This window comes from Cinclus cinclus, chromosome 3, assembly GCF_963662255.1.
Source record: "Cinclus cinclus chromosome 3, bCinCin1.1, whole genome shotgun sequence".
Taxonomy (NCBI): Eukaryota; Metazoa; Chordata; class Aves; order Passeriformes; family Cinclidae; genus Cinclus; species Cinclus cinclus.
Window position 1 is genome coordinate 39,144,188 of NC_085048.1, and position 23,116 is coordinate 39,167,303.

General features: G+C 35.9%; 1 protein-coding gene across 1 annotated transcript in view; it reads right to left on the minus strand.

Annotated features, from left to right (window-relative positions):
• The window catches only part of MMS22L (MMS22 like, DNA repair protein), an 86,087-nt gene that overhangs the window by 51,662 nt on the left and 11,309 nt on the right, over nt 1–23,116 (minus strand). Inside the window, exons 7-13 of the mRNA XM_062488692.1 lie at nt 22,341–22,471; nt 18,504–18,617; nt 16,497–16,676; nt 11,128–11,190; nt 6,171–6,290; nt 5,540–5,760; nt 2,686–3,195 (exon numbers count right to left, since the gene is read on the minus strand). Of these exons, the coding sequence (XP_062344676.1) occupies nt 2,686–3,195; nt 5,540–5,760; nt 6,171–6,290; nt 11,128–11,190; nt 16,497–16,676; nt 18,504–18,617; nt 22,341–22,471 (1,339 nt within the window). The remainder of the gene's footprint in view (nt 1–2,685; nt 3,196–5,539; nt 5,761–6,170; nt 6,291–11,127; nt 11,191–16,496; nt 16,677–18,503; nt 18,618–22,340; nt 22,472–23,116) is intronic.

Genomic DNA, 23,116 nt, shown 5'->3' on the forward strand with positions numbered 1-23,116 from the left:
TATTAAAATACAATCTTACACTTCACAGTGAATCTTACTATAAAGATCAAACACTTGCAAGTGCCAGCAAGTAGCATCTTGATTCCAACTACCTATTCACATGTCAAAAACTGATAAAAATGAGTTTTCCTGCCAAGACATAATTCTATTTAAATATATGGATCCCAAAATAATCATAATGGTAACAACCAATAAAAAAGCCGTTTAAGAAACCTTATTTAAAATCGTCTAACCATATGTAAATACAACAATCAAAAGCTACCAGTACTTTTCTAGTGACAAGAAAAATACAAGGAAAAGCTGGAAAGGGTTATTTTAAAGCACTGCCATGTAAAAATAGTGAAGGTGGGGGTATCTTTTCAGATGTCTTTTAAGAAAAAAGAAAGAAAACAAGTGCACTTTCAAATCCTTGTATGCCAAGCTTTAGCCCAGAGCAAGTTTCCACTGCTATGTTACAAACCCTTGAAAATAAAGGTTTATAATGGAAATGCTGACAGACCCTTAACCACAGCAGCATGAATAGCAGTAATTAAAGAGCAGCTTTTGGCTACACCTCACTCTTACAATGAAAGACTAGAATTTTTATGGTATCCTTAAATAAAAACAACTGGGAAACGTGGAGTGATATTCCAGCAATCCAACATGATATGTTAAAGGGGACTGCTAAAACTATTTGACACTTTAAGCTTTAAATTTTGAGGCTCTTAGTTAACACAACAAAGTCAGTATTTTCATAATGCCTGTTAATCAGGAATAGAGAATGCTCCTGCTAGCCATCATCTGGGGTTAGAAGGAAGTACCACATGAAGTTATTTTCTAACAGCCTAGAGGGAGCTGCTTGTCTCTTTAATCAGTGATCTCACTTCCTCCCTACCTGCAAATTCCCTGTCATATAGTTATAAAATTCTTCAGAGTGCAGTGTACAGAAAAACTACATTTATGAAAGGCCTACTATCTCATATCAGCCCAGATTTTAAAAGCAAGCATTTATTCCTTTTCTGAGTTTGAAAACAGACCAGGCCTTATCAGTCTGGTCAACTCAGTATCATTTCAGCATTTGGTTAGCACAAAGTCATCCATATCTTCTGAACCAAAAAAATGTTTTTAGTGTTGTTTTATTTGCATGGCAACAGAGGACTGACTGTTTTCACTGAGTCTGTCAAACCAGGAAAATCACTAACACTTTCCTATTCCATACAACCTGAAGATCGAAGTGTTTTGTAAGTGTTAAGGAATCTAATTACTCAGTAGACGGGATTAATAGGCTGGTAACAGCAACCAAATGTATGAACACAGAAACTGAAATAAAGAACTGTTAAAAGCAAAGCACTAAAAATCTCTATCATACCAATTACTACTTGAGCATGTTGGTAATTTAAACATTTCTGCAGAGTTACTTTTTGTAAAAAAAGGTACTAATACTGTCCTGTACCTTGTCTGTGATGACCTGAGAAGTCTAGATTGAGCTTCCATGCCCTCTTCTCTGTGTTACAAGAGAGCCACATAACCCCCAGACCTAGAAAGCTTAAAGATAATGCCAAGTTTATAAAATAGGCAATTTTTTCACCAGTCTCAAAATTTCTCCCTATTTCATCTTTAAAAGCAACACAACAAATGCTGTGTATTAGCTAATAGAGAAAATGTCAAAGTATTTTTGAAGTCTCCAATTTATTCCAGGAAATACATTCAGTTGAACTGAAATAATAAATAATAAATCAACTAAACTTAGTTTTGTGCTTCATCTTTTTTCAAAAGACTGCCTGAGAAACAGTTGTCTTTGGATCTATAAGCTATTGACAGCTGCAGTCAAACTACAAGACAATAACAAAGAACCTAGTTAAAGAGAGATCTTGCATATGGGCCTCAGTATTCCTATTATGCACTCTTCCACAGCTCTTTACACATATTTCAGTCTTGCACATTTGAAGTAATGGCAGATCAATAGCTGCCTCTTAATATCTTATGAAAAAAAAAAAAAAAAGCAGTTTGGGCTTCAAACTGGAGGACTGCCTCTCAAAGGCATCAGTAGGCAAAAAATATGCTTAGTGAAGGGCACTGTGGATGTTGAAAAATGAACTAGTACATCAAAGCAAAACTGCTTGAAAGTGGTAAAATATCATTTCCTTCTTTCCTATCAAACCCCAGACAAGTATTTAAATCTCCATAACCGTAGTATTTGAATGCAACCTTGGTAAAAGAAAAAAAAAAAAGTCTGAAAAACACAATACATTCAATAAAGAAACATAACCGAAAAAACAACACATCTCCAAAGAATGCAATTAACACAGACAATTTCCAAATTTCCTGTACGAAAGAAAATATCATACTGTCTGAAATGGAAGCAACTGGATGACTCTCTAAAGAGACGCTAATTCATAACAAAACATCAGGATGTCAAACCTAATCTCCTGAAATAGTAAGGAAACATTTCAAAGATTCTATAAGCACTGTGAATATGAACTATTGGTGGATTTTGAAATTCAACATGTGATTCACAGCCCTTCTGAGGTTTCTCTTTGCATTTACTCAATTTCAGTAAAAAAATAGGAAGCACAGTTTAACCCTAAAAACAAAATTTTATATATATATATATATATATATATATATATATATGTGTGTGTGTGTGTGTGTGTGTGTGTGTGTGTGTGTGTGTGTCTATACCCCCAACTTAACTAAACAACTTACCGAAGTCTGGCTAGAACAACCTGAAGAAAATTCAGAACCATGCTCAGCTCCGCTCCTCGACATGCAGGCAGCAGCATAGTAAAGCCATCATTTAGCAACTTTTCCTCAGAAAGGCTCAAATAGCAGCTGGTCTCAAACACTTCCTGGACACCATCAATGTAGGTTGATAGCAGAGTCCAGAGATTTTGTCTCTGTGTGTAGTCATTTTTGGTTACTAAAAACTCCTTTGCCTTCTCATGGAAAGCATTTGAGATTTTCTCAGCCAGGGCACTAATGTCCATATTCTTCTCAACATAAATTAAAAGGAAAGCAAAATGACCTCTCCAGATGAGAGCTCTCCGAGATGCGGTGATGGAGGATGGAGTCAGGAAATCCAAAAGATCCAACACCCGACTCACTATATCTTCTGTGTCCGCAACAATTGCCAACGTGAGGAACAGGTTAAAGAAGTTCTGCAGCCCCACTTCTGTCAGCTCCTGCATTCTTTTCCGATGGAACTTGGAATAAATTCTACATTAGAAAAACAAACCAAAATACCCAGGAAAGTTTATTAAAGTAGGCAATTTTCTAACTTCTTGAGTGACTAAAATTGTATTTTCATGCTTATCTACTTCCAGTAACCCTTAAATTTTAAATACTATTTTTTCCTCATTACTCTTATGGCTACTGGAACAAACACTCAGTTTCTGCTTTTGATTTAAAGCACATATTGTTTCCAATAGGAGGTGCAGCCTAACCCTTCCCCCTTATCCAACTTCTAGTACCAAGCTGAGCACAATGTTATGAGTAGACTCTCTACTCTGTCTGTGATGGATGTCCTCCATACTGGGCCTTCAAATCAATCAAGTTCAGCCCATGAGGGCTCCTAGGAAAGGAAGCTGTGAAGTGCTCTCTCTTTGCCACAGCAAACCATTCCTGTACACCAGCTTCTCCCTGGAAATTTCTTCATTTCCACATGGAAATCAGCTACTGGTTTCTGCTATTATGTTAAAGTTCTGCAGCTGCAGTGATCAAAGCCTCCCCTACCAAACCATCACCACAGTAAAAGGAAGATTTCTGACAGAAAATTCCTTTTCTCAACAGTGCTTCGTCAAAGTCATTATCAACTTATACTGCACACCTATGGCATAAAACATGTTTGAAAGAAAAGAGAAATTCAGCCATTTGGACAAGAAACCTCTCTCCAGGCAGGAAGATATTAGGTAACTTTATCTGCATTGTTTACAGGACAATGCTGAAGTCATACACAGCTGATGGTGACAAGCACTGTGACTTTGAAACTTAAAAGTGGCTGACAAAAAGTTAAAAGCTTATACAAAGATCTTTTCCGGGACCTTTGCTTGGATGTGGACTTTTACTTAAAAATCACCATTCCTACAACAGGGGAGCAAGATGAAAATGGCATAACTTTCTGATATTTGTATTTAAAACTTTGGGTACATTCTTCACCTTTAATTTAAAATGCATTCCACCTACAATAGTTCAACATCCATAAGTGCTGTTTTCCTATTCTGTTACCTGGAAAATAGTTGGAAGTGGTGCTGAGGTTATCAAATCTAGCCACCAAAAATTACAGCAAATCAAATTAATGTTGTTTAGTAGTAAATTACTACTGACAGGCATTTATGTTTTTCATGCATCAATTAATGCTTGGTTAGCTGCTAAAAACAGAGTTCATCCCAAAATCATAGCTGTAGGCTGTTAAATTTTGCTACTTGTATAATTGATTTTTTCAAGGTAGAAGTGAAAAAAAGTGTCTGAGCAGAGCAATGCACTCTGTGTTGTGTGTTATTATTCCCCCTCTTAAATTAGGGAAAGTAACAAGCTATAAGAGCAGGAAAATGTAACTATAATTTTATTTCAGTAAGAACAGAGTAGGCTAATTAAAATAAAAAAAGCAAGATATTGATACAGAATCCAACAACGTATTTGTTCCTATGTAATTGCATTCATTTATAAACCCTAATTTTAGTGACTATAACAAATTCTGAAGTGTACATAGACATTAGGCATACTGTTTTTTTCTGATAGCCAAAATAACATTTCTTTCCTGGAAGAAAAGCACCACAACCTTCTAAGTTGTATATACACTTGGACATTTTTAGATGTCTATTACTTGCATACATGACAATAATGCTTAACAAAGTTTTAATTACATTAATACTTAATAAAATCTTTTTTAAAAACTCAAAACCCTAAACCAAAACTATTTGTTTTCTCTAATGAAAATAATTAACAATCTAATCATTACAAGTGCTATCTCATTACTATAAGAAAAGTCTCATGGATTCAGTAAGCATTTAAAACACTAAGTTTTATTTACAGCGTATATATTTTATGTTTTAGTATATCATGCCTGACTGTACTTAATTAGCATGTTTCAAAATGAAAAATTAAAATCCTCACAAAAATATTATGAGAAATTTTGAAAACCAATGAAAAGAAATAGAACATTTAAATGAAAGTGCATGTCTAGCAAGTGTCAGTCTGCGTGTTCTTGAACAACACATGGCTTACATGCAGCTCAAACACAATTTCTGTGCTTTAATTTTATTATCTGTCTGGCAACTGGGTTGTACTACTGCACTGGTTGCCAGTCTACCAAATTCCTGGCCAGTGGAACGAGGTAAATCATCCCACACTATGGATGCCAAGGTGATTCTTGGACCCAGTTACAGCCTCAGATGGCAACAAAGTTTAGGGAACAACTGCTTTCTTCAAATTGCGAGTCACCCTGGATCCCTCACCCCCTTTACTTTGTCATAAGCAGAGTGCCCTCTGCCTCACATGAAGCTGGAATGGCCCCTGTCCCACTACACTTGTTACAAAATGACAAACTAAATAGCATCCATACCTTCCTTTAAGTTGTTTCCAAGGATGCACACCATCGTTTTCCTCTTTCACAATCCGTGCCAAAATGCTGAGGAAAATGAAGTAGCTGTTGCTGGAGTTGAACAGAGAAGGGATCTGCTGTTCGCAGCAGCAGCGTTTCACCGACTCAAGCATCGACAAAGAAGTCTTACTAACATTTGCCAGATCCTTCAGACCAAGCCAAGGAACAATAAAGCAGCTATTCTAATAGAGTAGATGAAAACAAAATATTATACATAACAATAAATGTCAATATTAGAAAGGCAGTAAGATGAACTCTTGCACAGGAACAAAAGGGCATGTGCCTACCATAGCTAAAACAATAAAAATGCATTCTAAGCATGTGCAAAGTATTTTTACAAGATCCTAAGCTGAGTAGTCCTGATGAAAAATAAGACTTAAAATATATTATCATAGTCTATAATTTCATAATATAATGGACCATAACAAATTTAAACATGATTTCACATTAAACAAACATAACAAATTTATTGACCAGGTAGTTTCACAGAAATACAGCAATCAAGCTTGGCAACAGGAAAATCAGAAATAATCAGCAAAAATCAAGGACTGTCTACATGCAATTCTACATTTTTATATATTCATCTACTTACCAGATTCTTGCTGTAATAATCCCAGAGTATTGTGATAATAGATAGGCTCAAATCCCAGAAACTACACAAAGTCAAACAGCACTGAAGATGCATTCGTAAGTGTTCCTCTAACACACGAGTCTTGAAAATGAAGTAAGAAATTGACATGTAGGATACATAAAACTAGTACTACCAGACTAGCCAAAGCAATTTCCTAACATAAAAAATATTTTAATTATATACTGTACAGTAAATGCATCTGCTAATGCAAACAATGAACTCAAAAGATAAAAGCTGACAATTGCACCCTACAAACCAGCCAATGCTGGTTCATCCCAGAATCACAGAATCATTTAGGATGGAAAAGGCTTCTGAAAGGGTTCATAGGAAAGAAAATAGGAAATACCAAACAATTTGAACACAGTGAAGCATTCAGGTTGCAACTGTAGGATAATGAAAGTGGAATTCTTCTCATGCAGCTTTTGGTGACAACAAAACTGAACTTTCATGGGAGGTAGGACATTAAGAACACCATGCTCTGACTAAAACCATGAGTTTAACCAAGCCTATCTTAGGAATCTAGTTTAGCATAATAATTCCTGTAAGGGTTTTATTGACTTCATTGCCTGCAAAAGTGGCTTAATGGACCAACTTGAGTGCAGTTATCCTAAGAGTAGACTTTTACATGTGTGAGTCTAACACTTCTACCCTATGGCAGGGGTAATAAAACATAATAAAATGCCTACAAATGAATGGTGATACTCAAGTATTTTTTTATATATATGACATAACTATTAATTCAACAGACTTCCCAAAATATAACAATCTTGTTCCAATAACAAGGGACAGAACAGCTGCTGTTTTTTTCCTCAAATAGAAGCAGAAGTCTTGATGTAAAACAGAAAAACCTGCAGCTGAACATTCCTATTTCTCTGCAGGGATCTACCCAGTTACAAGGATGTAAAAAAAAAAAAAAAAAAAAAAACAAAAAAAAAAAAAAAACAAAAAAAAAAAACAAAAAAAAAAAAAAAAAAAAAAAAAACAAAAAAAAAAAACCCACAAAACCACACGCTATTCAGAAAGGGAATGCTTAATCTTGAAGTTGCATTTTAAGTCTAGGGTTACATTTAGGATCTAACTCAACAAACAATGACTGCTTCAGTTAAATTAATTCAACAATAAACACAGCAGGTTGAGCAGCTTCAATTTGAATCATTATTTATCTGTTCAACAATAATCTTAGAACAGTTTCCAAAACCAAGATAGCACTGAAAGCTTTATCTCAAATTTAATATCAAAGAGTTATCCAGATGTCAAATATCCCTCGGATTAATGGATTCTCTCATAGCTCTTTTGCTTAAAACGGTCTCTTGCACTGCTGGAAATACTATCAGAACTCTTGAGGTAGTCAGCTTTTAATTTATCACAGAAGGGAGGAACACCTGATACTATCAAAATGATAGTACTATCTAAACATAACATTTTTCTCTTATGACCTCCTACTGTAGTAACAAAATTGGTTTTGCCAGAAATCCAAGAAATACTTCTCTATCTCTCAAGGTAGAATTAAACAAAAAAAAATACAGTGAAAGCAGAAATGAAACAGCACAAAGCATTTCTAAAATGAGAAGTCAAATAAGACAGACTGCTATTAGTTCTTGCAAACTAAAAAGCTTTTGATTCTTACAATAAAACTTCATGGACACAAATTCCTCTTATAGTGACAACCCATAAATTTAGTCAGTTTGATGTTACCAAGTAGACAAATACAGTATGATAACATCACTACTACAACAATATTCATTTTGAATTACAAAAAGGAGTTGTAAACTAGCCTTCTGTATTCTTTCAGAAAAGAATTTCAAGTTACAAATAAAGATAGGGAACAACTCATAACTGGTTTCCCCAAAAACACCCTTTTTATGTGATAGAACTGTGAGTTTTTTCACACGAGTAATTTTTTTTCAATTCTTATCCATCTAGAATTTAAAAAGAGAGTGATTTGTGGCTGAAGAACCCAGCTGTTGTTCAACTATCAGAAGCTGAAAGGATATATCCAAGGAAGAAGCACACTACACTTGCCCAGGTATCCATGACTGCTCATATCTTTTCACAGGGTACTTCCCATCACTATTGATGCCATGAAATGAACAGCACCTTCACATCTTTTCCTTGCTCAGCAGCAGGCTGACTGAATTTTAAAGGAGTTTGTATCTGGAACAGGGCACTGCAGCATCCTTCTACCAACTTCACCTGGACATGCAGCACCTTCTTTTGGAGGTCTTCATTACACCCAAAATCCAGCATATCCTGGATTAACATGCTTTAGGCTCTCTACTGCCTGCATATGGAACTCTAAACTCAATAGTATTACTGAAACTACCAAAATGCTGCAGATTTAACACTAGTTAGGCATTTTTGCATCCCAATATTTCGCTGTCTTAAGGTTGTTAAAGCCAACTCCAGCTTCTGCTGCTTCATGATGCTATTACCCCCAATGGCAGCAGTGCCCATTGATTCATCTTTTTACAGCACAGACTTTGAAGCCCATATGACGAGAAATTAACAGTCATTGGTAGGAGAGAGATTAATTTACCTTACAGAATATGTGTTCTGCACCTTTTCCAGATGCTTTTGAACACACAAAACTACACATACTTGATTTCTTCTTAATTTCCCCCCATTCAGTGCAAATTGCCATTCCTCTGAGCAAGTGCAGTATACAAGCTATAGGGAAATTAGGGAGTACAAAGCACATGATTATGAGGTTAATGAACATAGAACTAAATATGATCAGCTTTTAAATTCCCATACACCTAAAAATGAAGTTTTTAAGTACCAACTCCTGCTCTCTCTAGCAAACGGGTGATTCAGCACTATTTATTTTAATTTATTTTGCACAGTTATTGCTGTGCATCTTTAGTAGATAACAGGCTATATGCTGAAAAGGATGGCTCAGATAGGATTAACCGACAAAGTCATGCCAAGTGTTAATAGGCAGTATCATCAATTCTGTCCTGCTGTTCATTCAGAGTACTATTATCACTTTTTCTTTTTCCCACTTTTCCACATTCCATTTCCTAACTGACTTCTTGATATCTCACTGTGCTTCTCATTACTACATTTTCTGGACTCAAAAATACTTTAAGAGATGCATAAGAATAAGATAAAAGGCAGGAGTAGCCACTTGAAGTTGACACATATCAACAGAGGAAACAGACATGTCTACTGGCAAAAGAATTCTCCTTCCTAGACACTGTCAAGAAGGCGGCTGTGCAGGATGTGTGTTTTAATAAAGCACTACATTCATTCATGCATGCACATAGAGGAATTAATGTTCCCCAAGGAGCACTTCCCTTGGGCAGCTAACTCCATAATGCAAGAGAAAATAATGAACAAATGAAAAAAGGAAATAAACTAGATGGCTCCTTAGATGGTTGGTAATAGTTACAACCACGTCTTTGGCAAATGAAGGTTTGTTTTCATTCCAACAGTGGTTGCCTTTGGAAATTAAAACACATATTTGCTTCATATTACTGTGTCATGACTGACTCAATACTTGAGTCTTCTGAACCTGGCCACTTAGCTGCATTTCTAAATTGTCTACAGCTCAATACTTTTTTAACAAAAGCATCAAAAACTTTCTATTTTATGAATGTTCTGCTTCAAAGTAATCTTTATTCAAAATAATAAACACTTACAAGTAAAGGGGATTATTTTGAAGAAAAGAACATCAAGTTCAAATTTGTGTCAGGTTGCTGCCATACAGAACATGCAAACAGGAAGGAAGCTAATAAGCTACTCAGTTTTTATGTATCTCATCTAAATTTCTCCAATTTCGATCTCAGAATGGTAAGCAGCCAGTAAGAAATGTCATCACTTGTTTTAATGTTTGTATTACAGTTTGTACTTTCAGTCATATACTGTAATATCACTCAAAATGCTTAATCTTTTAAGCTGAAAGACTACACAGCCAAGCATTAGAGTTTATGTTTAGAGTATTAAAAACCTGAAAAACCATGCTATCATTTCAACTCTCCTGACAGCCACAAGTATTTTCTTGACAAAGAGTTGTAACAAGTATTGTTCTGTATTCAAGCTTTAACTACAGTTGTTGCTAGTCCATGAGCAAAACAGTTATAATAAAAAACTGGAAAGAACTGACTCCCCTTCTGCTTTCAACAACAGAACTTTACAGGATTTTTCTTAATTTCAAATACCAAATGAAAAAATAAACATATTTATTCTTGTCTTAAACATACATAAATTATTTTTACAGGCATTGCTGATATAACATTAGCAATTTGTACCATACAACTTCAGAACAAATTTACAGAGCTATAATGTAACTTATTTTAAAAACTTGATGAACAGCATATTTAAAAGCATATTAAAAGGAGGTCAATTCTGACCTCTGGGCCATGAAGCATTGCATTAGCAGTTCTGCAAAAAGAAAAATGATAAGGTATGAAATGAGTGCTCAGAAACTAGAACCTTATCAGTAAGAGTTTGATTCAAGCCTGTAAGACAAATTGCTCAGCAAGGCAAGTCACCTTCCTGCTGTGATGAGGATATAGCTGAATTTTCAATGCAACTGACTATCTCCTTCATCATGTCGCCTCAACTTGATATCCTTACATTCAGTATCTGATTTACATTTTCTAAGCATCCAGTTCTTATTCTGAATACATCTTGTCTGAGAAGCCATATACTACCCTTCCAGGATAATTATCTTTTTTCTTTATCTGACAATTTAGCATCAAGCACAAGCACTTAAAAGCAAGTGGAACTGCTAACAAGGAGGGAACTGTACACTGTCATAGTTTAGCTATGTCAAGGTTGTTCATTTACCAGTGATAAAAACACTACAACTCCAAAAATACACTTGTTAGTTGGACTTTGTTTCATGCACTGTCTTTTCCTGAAAGCATCCCTGACACTTTCCTTGTTCATTAAATTCTTTCCTTTATACACTTACTTGAGTATCAGTGGATTTCTTAAGGAGTTCCTCCACAAATTTCCAATTGTGTTCCTTCTGTTTCTGAAAAATAATTATCAACATGAAAAAGCATTTATATCCCTTACTGGAAGTACTATGTAATAACATGAAAGTAAGCAGGCAAAATATTTCTAGAAATATTTAATTTCATGACAGAATACTGCAGTCATCACCAAAAAGATCGTTTTTGCTATGAATGTAGTTGATATCTGTCCTAAAAATTAGCCCTCAGAAAGCTAATAAAAAGCCAAAAATAAAAAGCATGCAACTTGAACCACTTTAAGTGACTCATCTGCAATCCAAACCTTCACTTTTAATGGAGATGCAAAACATTCAGGCATTTTTTATTAGCCCAAGCAGTATGCCTTACAGTTTCTTTCTTTAATGTTCTGTAAAAATTGAGCTGTAAGGGATAGGAAGGAAGAAAATGCATGATTTCCTATTTTCTTCATTTTTTTCTTTTCCATCTATTTATGCAAGGTGGGAAAGAAAAGGGTAGAAGACTTTGCAACTAATGCCATTTTTTCAGGGGAAAAAAGGCAACAAGGCCAACATACTTACATTTCTAGGAGATCCAACAATCATCTCTCTTACATTCAGCTACATATATAGCCTCTGCAGATAAGTAGATGTGTGAACATAGCACTTCCACCATTGTCCTGCCTTACTTGTTCCCTCCACTACCATAGCTGTTAAGCTTTGTACATTATTCTGCAGATAGCTGTCCTCTAAACATCAGTTTACAACTTACACTAAAGAGCATTTTGTGCTTTGGCAATTGAAATATAACTACTTTCCAGTATTGTGGTCCATCCTCCTCTGCTACTGATAAAACTTGTTAGTGGTGTGGCTTGGTGACAGCTTCACATAAACTCCAGAAAGTACCAAGATAATTTTTAAAATGAATTTTTTTAAAGGATGCACTGATATTCATCCAACATTATTTGACTACTTGGTGACTCTACATTTTTGCACCACCAGAAAAAGAGAATACTGTATGACTACAACAGTAGCAAGTCACAGTCCATAGACTGCTTATGGAACAAATATAAATGAAAGGACAGATCTACAGAAAGTTACACTAAAGCTGTGATTTCATGACTTAGGAACTTGACCTGTATCAGTTAAGAAATTCCCACTGCTTCTTCCTTATCCTTACAGCTCCTTTTTTCTGCCCTCACAGCCTCAATTGTTCTGGTACATCTGTCTGTGAGACTCAGAAACAGAATAATGAATCAACAGAGAGCTATAGGAGAGGAAGAAAGAATGAAAAAGGGAATAGGGCCTGACTTAGGTCACAGGAAAGGGACACTAAAAACTGTGCCAGAACAGCAGAGGGCATATAATGCCTAGGGTGGTGCACTAGGATTTAAGCTGTTACTGATGCCAAAGGCTCTGTATCATGAAACCAGAGCTAGCATCAGGTCAGTAGAGGACAATGCATCAACAGATAGCCAAGGAGTAAAGGCAGCACTTTGATAACATGTAAACCCAGGAAGTGAATAACCAGCATTTCCGGACAGATCTAGTCAATATTTACAACCAATTTTTGACTGTATTTTAGAGCCTGATGTGACGTGAATAACTACACACTGGCAACATCCTACTGCAGATTGCAGTAGGAAATAAAGCTAAGGAGCTGCTAAAAGGCCAGTTTTGGCAGCAATCAGTAGATATTAGAGTAATGCTAAATGTCTATGAGAGCACTGAATGTTTGGATCAGCCTGCTTAGAACATATTCTTAGCAGTACCATAGACCAATGACACATGTTTTATACAACAGGTGTTTATTGCCAAAGTTCCTGCTCATCAGCGGTATGCAGATCACCTTACAAGATCTTGAGTAATCTAGGGCACACTCCTGACACCAACTTGGATTGATTACAAGAGTGCACTCAAGTTTAGCCCAAACTCAGGAAAGGACACCAACCACCTGCTGCACTCTTTTTAGTTACAACTGTATCTATATTTTAACAGACTTGCTTAATTCAAATCCCAATAGATTTATATCCAAAGAGTATTGCACTGGCAATATGGCACAGCACCTGTTTACCATTGTTTACAATCTGTCCTCATCAAAGCACACTTAGAACCTACATCTTCGACTCCTAACCACATGTCTTAAAACATCCTCCCTCTACCCCTAGAGAGTCCTAAAAATCAACAGAACCTAGAGACCTCACAGTGCATCGAAGTGCTGCTAAAACAAAAAAACTTGAGCTGAGTTTGCAGGAAGAAACTTTCGCAAGGACTAATAGCTGAGTACTGCAAAAGCCATATTAGGCTTCTTAGCTGGAAGCCCACATTTGCATATCTTGCCACATAGTCATTTCAGATTATTCTATTCCAAGGCAAGAATTCTTAGCCCCAAGTAATTTTGCCTATATTAACTTAGCCCAGAGGATATTAAAACTGACCCCTGCAATGTTCAGAAGTGGCAAATGTTCTCATCAGGTCCCATCAGAGTTTTAAATACACAAATCCTGTTTAAGAGTGAAGTGGGACCTGAACAGGGGAATATGGAAAGAGACACGTACTGTATATCCCTCAGAATAGTCTCTAAGAAACCTGTCCTAAGTTTTCTAGCTTAAAAATGTGGTTTAATGTATGCAAAATATATATTCAATATATATGAATCACTGCATATTTGAAATTGTGTTTTACAAGCTAAGGGGGAAAAAATAAAAAGAAGCAAGTCTGAAACCTATTTAGAATTTTAAAAGCTTTCAACCTTACAGCCACGCAGACCACATTAAAAAACTGAAAATCTTCCACAGATAACATAGGCTTAGAGGCAATTTTTGCTACAGAGAACATGAATAGTTATGATTATGACACATTCTCCTCCCACCTCTGATGACAGTTAATTAAAAGAAAGCATGCGTCATAAAGCCATTGCATCATGTTTAATCAACAAAACAGGACTACAGAGTCCTCATGCAATTCTATCTAGTGACTTCACAAATTCATATCACAGACTGTTTTACCTTATAATGTTCAAAAACTATTTTGAGGTTGCAATTCAAGGAGGGGAACAGGACCTAAAGGGATGGTTACCATCAACTGTCTATGACAGATTATACTACTGTGGCGGGTGAAAAGGCCCTGATGTTACTGATAAGATTTTTTTGTATGAGAACAGGGATCCCCAGACAAACTCACAGTAACATAGAAATGCAAAGCACAGCTAAAAGTTTGAACATAAAGACTACTGGAAACATCAAGAGAAACATGCACAGGATGGTCTCATGATTTACAAATCAAGACTTGGAAATTCTCTTCTCCTAGGTGGGGGTCTAAGGAAAAAGTACTATTTTATCTTAGGCAAGTCACTTCCTGCCACTGTGTCTCAGATTCCTACTTTAAAATAAGAACAATAGGAACCTTTTTTCCATTCTACATTTTTTTTTTGGCTTATGTAAATAATATAGTGCCTGGGGCAAAAAAATAATCTCTCTTGATGCTAAATACATAATATCTATCAGAGTGAGATACAGGAAAAAAGCCCCAGTGATAAAAGTAATCACTCCCACTGTATTTGGATTAGAGCATTAAGCATAACAAACCCAGTAAAAATGTGTGCTTCACTCCAATTTCTGCATTTAACCTGGGAATAACCTTTTCTCACTTTCTAAATTCCTCTAAGAAGCAGGAAGTATAGTAATTCTATCTTCTAAGGTCCCTCTATAATATGCTCTGGACTGCATCCCTCTCCCCTACCCAGTAGTAATGATGCAAAACAAAGGGAAGCTTGAGACAACCTCCAGTGTATCAATCAGACCTGGCCTGCAACTTTACACAGTATAAATGTGCAAGAAGTTGCTTCATTTTGCCACATGATAAAAAGCACCTTTGTCAACTGGCAAATAGAAGCATAAGCATCGCCCATGGGCCAAATCCTCTAGTGAACAGACAGGGTCATGAGTTTTTCAACCAAGTATTCAAGCACTGAATTACCACACCTTCGCTGCACTTCCTTTTTTTTTTTTAAACAAATTTGCAGATTAGAAAATCCTAGTAACTCCTGATTTTTTGAGAAGTCTAATTTTACTTAGGATTGTAAGCATTCCCAGAATTTCAATATTATTATTTAATTCTCCATTTATAGACGATGCTTTTAAAGATCTAAAGACAAAGAGAGGCATTTTAAGTTATCAAAATTGCTCAGCCTACATGATCATTCTTCCCTTCTTACAGATATACAGTTCACAAACACATTTCCAGGTTTTAGCCTTTCATCCTAAATCAGGAATGGAAATCATGGTACCAATTTTAACAGAAAGAGGGTAGTTTTTCTTTCCAGTTTTAATACACACTGTTGAATTACAAATACTAAAAGACAATTCACAATAAAAGGCAGTTAAGCCCAGTTTGTGGAAGATGCCATACAGAGTTTATTCTTAGAAATTAGGGAATATGGGCAATGCAGCTGCAAAGTTTAAAAAGCCACTGCACTAAAAAACCCCAAAACCAAATAGAGAACACCAACACTACCCCTCAAAAAAAATAAAAACAAACAAACAAAAAAATCAAAATCAACAGAAAAATAATAACAATAAGATGACAAAAACAGAAGGACAAATGATAGATGGCGGCATGACCAGATTCTCCCTAGTGAAAAAAAGACTGTTGGGGAGAAAAAAAAACCAAAAATCCAAGGAAAACACACTACACCAAAATCACCCCAAACCCCTCATCTCAAATGGATTAATTGCTTCAGCAAATGCAAGTTTTTTAAACTAAAACTTGAATTCAAGTTATTAGACAGCTTCTGTTGGTAGCACACCAATACAAAAATTAAGATGTACACACAAATATATATATATGCACCTTATGATTTATGGCTGTGATGTAAAGGCAATTTAATTAGACAGATTGAAATTCATCCAGAGCAAAGCCATCACTTTAGAAAAAAAATGGCATTAATAATTACATAGTCAATGCTTGAGGTTTATACTTCATAAAGCACAAACTCATGTGCTCACTTCCTAAAACAACAAACCCAGTGAAGCATTTATGCTGCAGGCAGACATGCTGCAGGCAGACAATCTTAAAACATATGCTACATCATTAAGTATATGTGTTACTAAGTAGTTGAGATATTTCAAGTTTGCTTCACGCAGTACTCTACTGAATACCTGTTTCGTAACATGAATATGTCTGGGGCTCCGAGAACATTTACTTCTTTTTACAAAGTACATTTGAACACCTCCAACGCAAAAATTACTAAAGGAGTATGAAAATTCCTGCATTACAAAACTAATTGTTTTCTGTGAACAAAAATAACCAAAGAAATCAAGATCAATTATAACAACTCTCAGATATTAAAAAAAAAAAAGCATACCCACCTTTTCATCTAAATTTCCATTACGATCAAATTGGTAGAGTGGTGCCAGATGACTCATAACCCACCAGCTAAAACTCAATGGGTCTTTACATTGAATTGTTTCAAACCCAGACACACTTTCAGAAGTACTTGGCTGTTCAAAGATATTCCTTAGGGTTGTATTCACCAAGCTCCAGAAAGACTGTAGAAAATGCAAAAGGAAATTTGAACTGTCTTCAATAACAAAACCTATGTTAACAATTTTGTCTACAACACTGTCCTATTGATTAATTTGCTTTCACAGAGAACAAGCAAGACTACAATCTTCTAAAGAAAATTACAACAAGCAGTGGTCAGTATTACCACAGAAAACTCAAAGCTACCTTAGAAAGCCCTCTCTCAAATGTCAGTAGAATGCAACATGAAAATGACAGCCTTGGGAAACCAGGAAGAATCCTTCAATACAGTAGAAGTGCAATACTCCACAGGCAAAATTACAAGCTGACAGATTGATGACATGCAAACAGGATGGTGCCCCAACACACTCAACAGAAGGTTAGAATTCTTTAATGAAAACTTTAATGAAGAATTGTTCTATTTTTTAAAAAACTTCTAATGCCAGACTATCCTAACCAGGAGCAAGACAGTAGATGGTAGAGAATCAATCTGAAAAACAGCAAACTGAGCTTCCAAATCCCTGTTTTGTCACAGCCTGTTCCAGCACTGACAAACTGATTAATTCTCATTGACCCAGACCTCTGCCTATATCACAATATTACTTCTTACAGCCTGTGCCTACTTTTCCCAGTTTTAAGGAAGCTCTCTGGGGCTTCTTTGCCTCTTCTGGGACTTCTTTCACCCACCTTAGCTGGGTCCTGATTCTAACTTAGCTGCAAAGTGCTGTTGCCAGTGCAAATACTTCACAGTAACAGTTTCACTTGTGCTGTCCACCTTTACATCTGTTTTCATTAACAAGTAAACAGCCATCAGTGCAAACCCTCTACTCTGAAGTACTTCAGTCTGTACTAAGTAAACTGTACTCATGGCACAGATGGCCACTTCAGGTCTTATAAAGATTATTTCAGAAAACTTTCAAAGGGTTTTGTCACTCCTTAGCATTCATTCAGAGAAAAAAACAATTCTAACCAGCAGTCAAATAAAGAAAAATTAAAAAGCTCTAAAATATCAGCAAACAACAAGAACAAAATAGAAGACATCAGTATGCAATGTATAAAATCATATGGCCTTCTAACCCACGCTTGGAATATCAAATGTAATCCTGGCACTCTGTTATTCAAAATAAGATATGGTAATATGGAAAAACATTCAGAGAAGGGTGACAAAGATGACCAAAGGTAAAGAATGGCACCCAAAAAAGAAGTTATTACTCTAAGACTCTTCAGCCTAGAAAAGGCAGAAGGCATGATATATTGAAAAAAAAAAAACCCACAAACTGAAGAGGTATATAAGGTTGTACTGGCATAAAAGAGAACGGGTAGCAATTCACTGATTTCCAATAGAAGTATAAGGGGGTATCTAGAGAAGTCAGCAACTACAAGACTTCAAACTATACAGAGGTCATTCTTGTATAGATGGGTAACAAAGACAGAAAAGTCAGCTAGCAGGACCATTGTTCGGACTGGAACCATGTTTCTAATGCCTGGAGATGACTTATTGAACAACATCACAGAAACTGAAAAGAAGTTTTTTAAAAAATAAGTAAACATGGTTTTTTGTGTTTTGCTCTTCCATAAAAGAATGGAACTTTCACAGTGTATTCCTTCGCTTGGCTTTCTTCAGCACTAGGAGCACTCTTTATCAATGCCCCAGGTCATAACCCAACAGTACACTGCAAACCTAGAGTCAGGACTGCATGCACTTTCAAGACAGTGGCCCAAGGCATCGCAGTTAGCATGCAGTTCTCCTGAAGCAAATATGAGCTTCAGTTCTACCATCAGATCTGTGCACTCATGACCACATGGGAACATTTGGTGACTGTACTGCACATATAAAAATATTCTTCCTTTACCTCTGTATTAGACCCTTTACTTCTGTGGTCCAGCAACTGAATAAGTAGAACCCATAGCTCTTTAATGCAGGTACAGGGATAATGGCTACTGGTAAGAGCCTCAGAAGGTCGCACCTGAAAGCAAATATAGAATAAAATTATTCATAGAAGTGTTTGTTTTGAAATGGTATTTTACATACCAATATTTCCTCTTGTCTTGGCTATTTTGTTGAGGTTTTGTTTTTGGTTTTTTTCAGGTAAATATAGTTACAATTACACATTCAAAGGTGCATCATTTCACGAACATCCGAAATATCTCTCATACAACATTGACTCTTTCTTTATTCTACATAAGTTATAGATTGTGCTGCTTCCTAGTTTCTTCTGATCCACTCTCAGACATTATTTAATCACAGAAAAATGACATTCTATGTTCTAAATGAAAAGTTGCAATACTAATTCATTGCCTGATAGTAGAGAAAAGAAAATGATTGATTGCATTTTCTTGATGTTCTTGAGAAGAAAAATACTTCAAATTATTTACCAGCTATTATTGTTATTTTTAACTGAAAAAAATCCTTAATGACTAGGCATAATGCTAGTCAATATGTTGTTGGCATGAGGACGTTAATGTTCCCACAACATTTCACAAAATCTGCTTTTCGGTAAATTTACTGCAAGGCATTCTTTTAATATGCAGAAAACAGCATATTTCAAGTCATGTACGTTATTTGATTACTATCCCATATTTAACAAAATTCACTCAGACTGATGCATTTCAAATGCCAAATAGTCTTCTTGTGATTCATCTTTCAGTGTTACAGTCTGAATTGTGGAACAAAACAAAATGGCAAAAGGAAGTCCTAAATACATTTTAAAACTCTGTATGCTTCAACATTTTAAGATCTACCAGACTTGTATTTGAAATAATCATACTATAGACAAAACTTTACTTACTCTACCCTTAGACACATTAATCCACTGAATTGCATTCAGAGGTGGAAAAAATTGTGAGAAAAGCTTTGCTTAAATAGCTCAATTCAGCACCTTTTACCTTCAGAAAGGACACAATGGCAGAAATATACAAAGAGGGAAGACAAAGCAGTTTATACTCATTTTATCCTTAAACACTGAGTACTCCAAGTTTGAATAATCAACCTACACCTCTCTGAAGTAAAGAGAGGAGAATAGGTACCTAGATGGATTAATGAATCTCACTGCAGAACTGTTGTTACCCTTCCATGACAATAAAAAGTACCTCGGGTGACTAGTTTAGCCAACTAACTCCTAGCCATCTACATCTGATGAGGTGAAGCCTGAATTTTTATATCCTCATGTTTTTCTGAACCATTCATGCACAACTATTCTCAAATCACACTGGCACTTAAAATAATTCCTGAATTTGGAAAGCTAACAGTGTAAATAAAAAATTAAATCAAAATACGCAATGCCAGTGACAGCACTGGCTGTGTGAGACATTACAGAAGTGGGAGTGAATGACTAAAACCCACACTTTCACAATCAGAACAAGTATAACACCAATAATTTCAAATCTGTATAATATTCCATTAGGATGCAAACTTATTTATCATCCACCTTTAGAACAGTATGTTTGCAACTACAGTTTCATACAGCTCCTAATCAGGTTTAAATAATTTTAAATATAAATATGAACATGTGGGTGTGTGTGTGAGAGAGACACAACTTGTTTTTTTTCTCTCTCAAGAATCCTGCTGATCCTATGAAATGGTCATGCTAGATCTGATCTATCTTAAATAATGCTTTATTCACTTTCCGCATATACCCACAGTATTTCGTGTGCCTCTTTCCTCACACTTTCAGTTGAAGATCTGTTACAGGAATTTCTCAACAACCTGAACTAATTTTATGTAAATATTACCTTGAGAATAAACAGTATGACCACTGAAGTCTCCTGAAAAAATTCATTTTTAACTACTTTCCAAAACTGGAGTGCCTCAAAAACAACTTTGGTTATGATTCACCAGCAAAGAGCAAAACAGATCCATTGGAAACGAGCAGTCTACTTACTACAGACGCACTCTAACAGTGGAGGTTTTTGTAGAAGTATTAGGCATAAAAACTATCTTAGAAATTAGCTTCATGCTTTCTATGTGGACTACCAGTTGTTGCATCAAGATTTCTTCATCTGCTGTTTATATCTGTTACTATGCTATTCTACAAGATTGCAGGATCTCTTCTGCAGGAAATGTACATATCTGTTCAGGATAGAGTCTGGGTAGTAGTATCAAGGCAAGACATCACACAGATATTGCTCAGACAATGGATAGCCAAGATACTGCCTTCTTCAGATATACTCTGGACTTCTTCTCACAACATCCTCAGTTCAGTATCTTGGAAAGAACGTTTAAAACCCCAAATTGTGGTGCTGTTGGTGCCAGAGGTGTGGCTGCTGAAGACAGAAGAAAGAACAGATATATATTTCTCTGCCAATTGTGTCTCAGAGCACAATGGACCCAGTGCATGATCCAAATCAAGCATCTTTATATCAGAGCTGCTCAAGAAACCAATCTGAAAACATGCATCTGGAATACTACATTTAATGTCCCTCTTTCCAAGGATATCCACAAATGTAAGAGCTGCACTCATGAATGTTCTCAGCCAAAAGCCCAAGGACATATTTTAGTGATAAGCTGATGGTGTCACCTACTAGACATATTAGTTTCATTTTCAACACTTTTGAGGGATGCTATTTCCATTATGGGATGACAGCAATGACTGCATATAGGAGTCACCAGCTCAAGTGCAGGCTTCACTTCAGGAATTAATCTTAAATACATCTAATTCAAGTGGCATGGCCCAAGCCTAGAGAAAGCTTAAGAATAAGCAGTGGCAAAACAATCTTCTGTCTTTCTAATGTGGAATGTAGCTCTGTGAATGTACGTCGAATATGTTGTTTTATCATCTGGCATTTCCAAGCCTACCATCAAGCACTATGTTCAACAGATAGACACTACTTGAATTTTCGTTTATAAAACATTGTTCTCATCTATTTTCCTTTCGTTGGGGGAGAAGATTGCAGTACTCTGATAATGTAATACATCAAAACTGATTTTAAAATGTAACAGTTTTCTACAGGAAGATATCTTAAAAGAGTAATTATCAAAGGCTAGTACAGCCATTCCCCTCATGCTAAAAAGTACCATGAAGAAGAAGGCTTCCATATCTTATGTTTCTGTACTAGGAAAACAAACAATATCAGTGGTCACTGCTACCTGCTATACGGAGCTATGACTTTCTAGCTTTGGAACGCTCAAAACAAGTGAGAAAATTACTGCAGCTGCAGAAGAAAAGGAAAAGAGAAGACATGAAAAAGTTTTCCCATGACAAATGCAGAAGTGCTGTAACAGAAAGATGAGGGGTGGAAATCAGCACACTGCAAAAATGAACTGTAATATAACATTCTCCAAGTGTCCAGTTAGCTTACTGCCAGGATTAGTGTTATCCTCTTTTTGTTCCTGTTGAGAGAGTTTGAAAAGACTTTTTTTTTTTTGCATTTATCTAAACCTTTTAGACTGTGCCATGTTTGGCATCAAACCTGGGACACTGAACTTAGAAAATGTGGCACTCACTTCTGCTCTGTACACAGTGCATTTCAATATTATTCTCTCATTCAACTGCCAGATGGTCATGAATAAATATAACACAATTTGAGCTCCTAACAAATAACACTCTTTAAAACATGGAAATACAAAGCCATACATAACATTTAAAACTAAGCACTAGGAAGTCATCTGTGCACTGGTGCAATACCCAATTCATATGGTTCCCAATACAAGCATCTAAGTGCCCATAGCCTGTATAAAGAAAATAAGTTACCTTTGTATACTTGTTGATGGCCAAGCTTATTAAACCAGAGATGAGATTTCCACAGTGTTTTTCAAATAAACTGGTACTGGTTAGATTCTCTCCAGTTAGATTAATGAAATGGTTAGCATATACAACTTGTCCTAAAACACGAAAGAAAAGTATAATTGTTTAGCTCTAGTGATATAACCCAGACAGGATTTCTCTGTTAATATATATATGTATTTTAGAATGGGCTTGTTGACCTGTATGCAATTTTAATTTATAAATTCATGTGAGAAAGCTCATCCTAAATTCAAGCTAATCCCTTCATCATTGCACTGAAATCTGGTATTATTCAGGTTGACAGTAAAAAAGCTTGGCACTTTACAGCCTTTTATTGGCACAGACTTTGCAGAGGAATAAAGATTTATTTATCTGCAAGCTCCTCTTTGTCACATGCCAGTGCGCATGTTCTGGAATCATGACATGTTTTGCAGATATGCAACTTGATGACAAACAATTCTGGAGAGGTCTAACACTTTCCTTTGGATGCGTTGATGTAAAAAGCTGGCAAGATCATGTTCCAACTTGAGCATTTGTAGGCATTAACAGATAAAATAGTGAAGTTAAGAGGCTGTAAGATCTTATCCCACAAGCTTTTCAACAGTACATCTCTCTTGACATCAGTGGAGCAGATGATATGTAGAATGAGCTTGTATTATATTCCTGAAAATGTAAGGTGAAGCCCTGAACCCACTATCCTGTCACTGGTCTCAGCTGAGTGAAGTTTCCACTCAGAACACTAT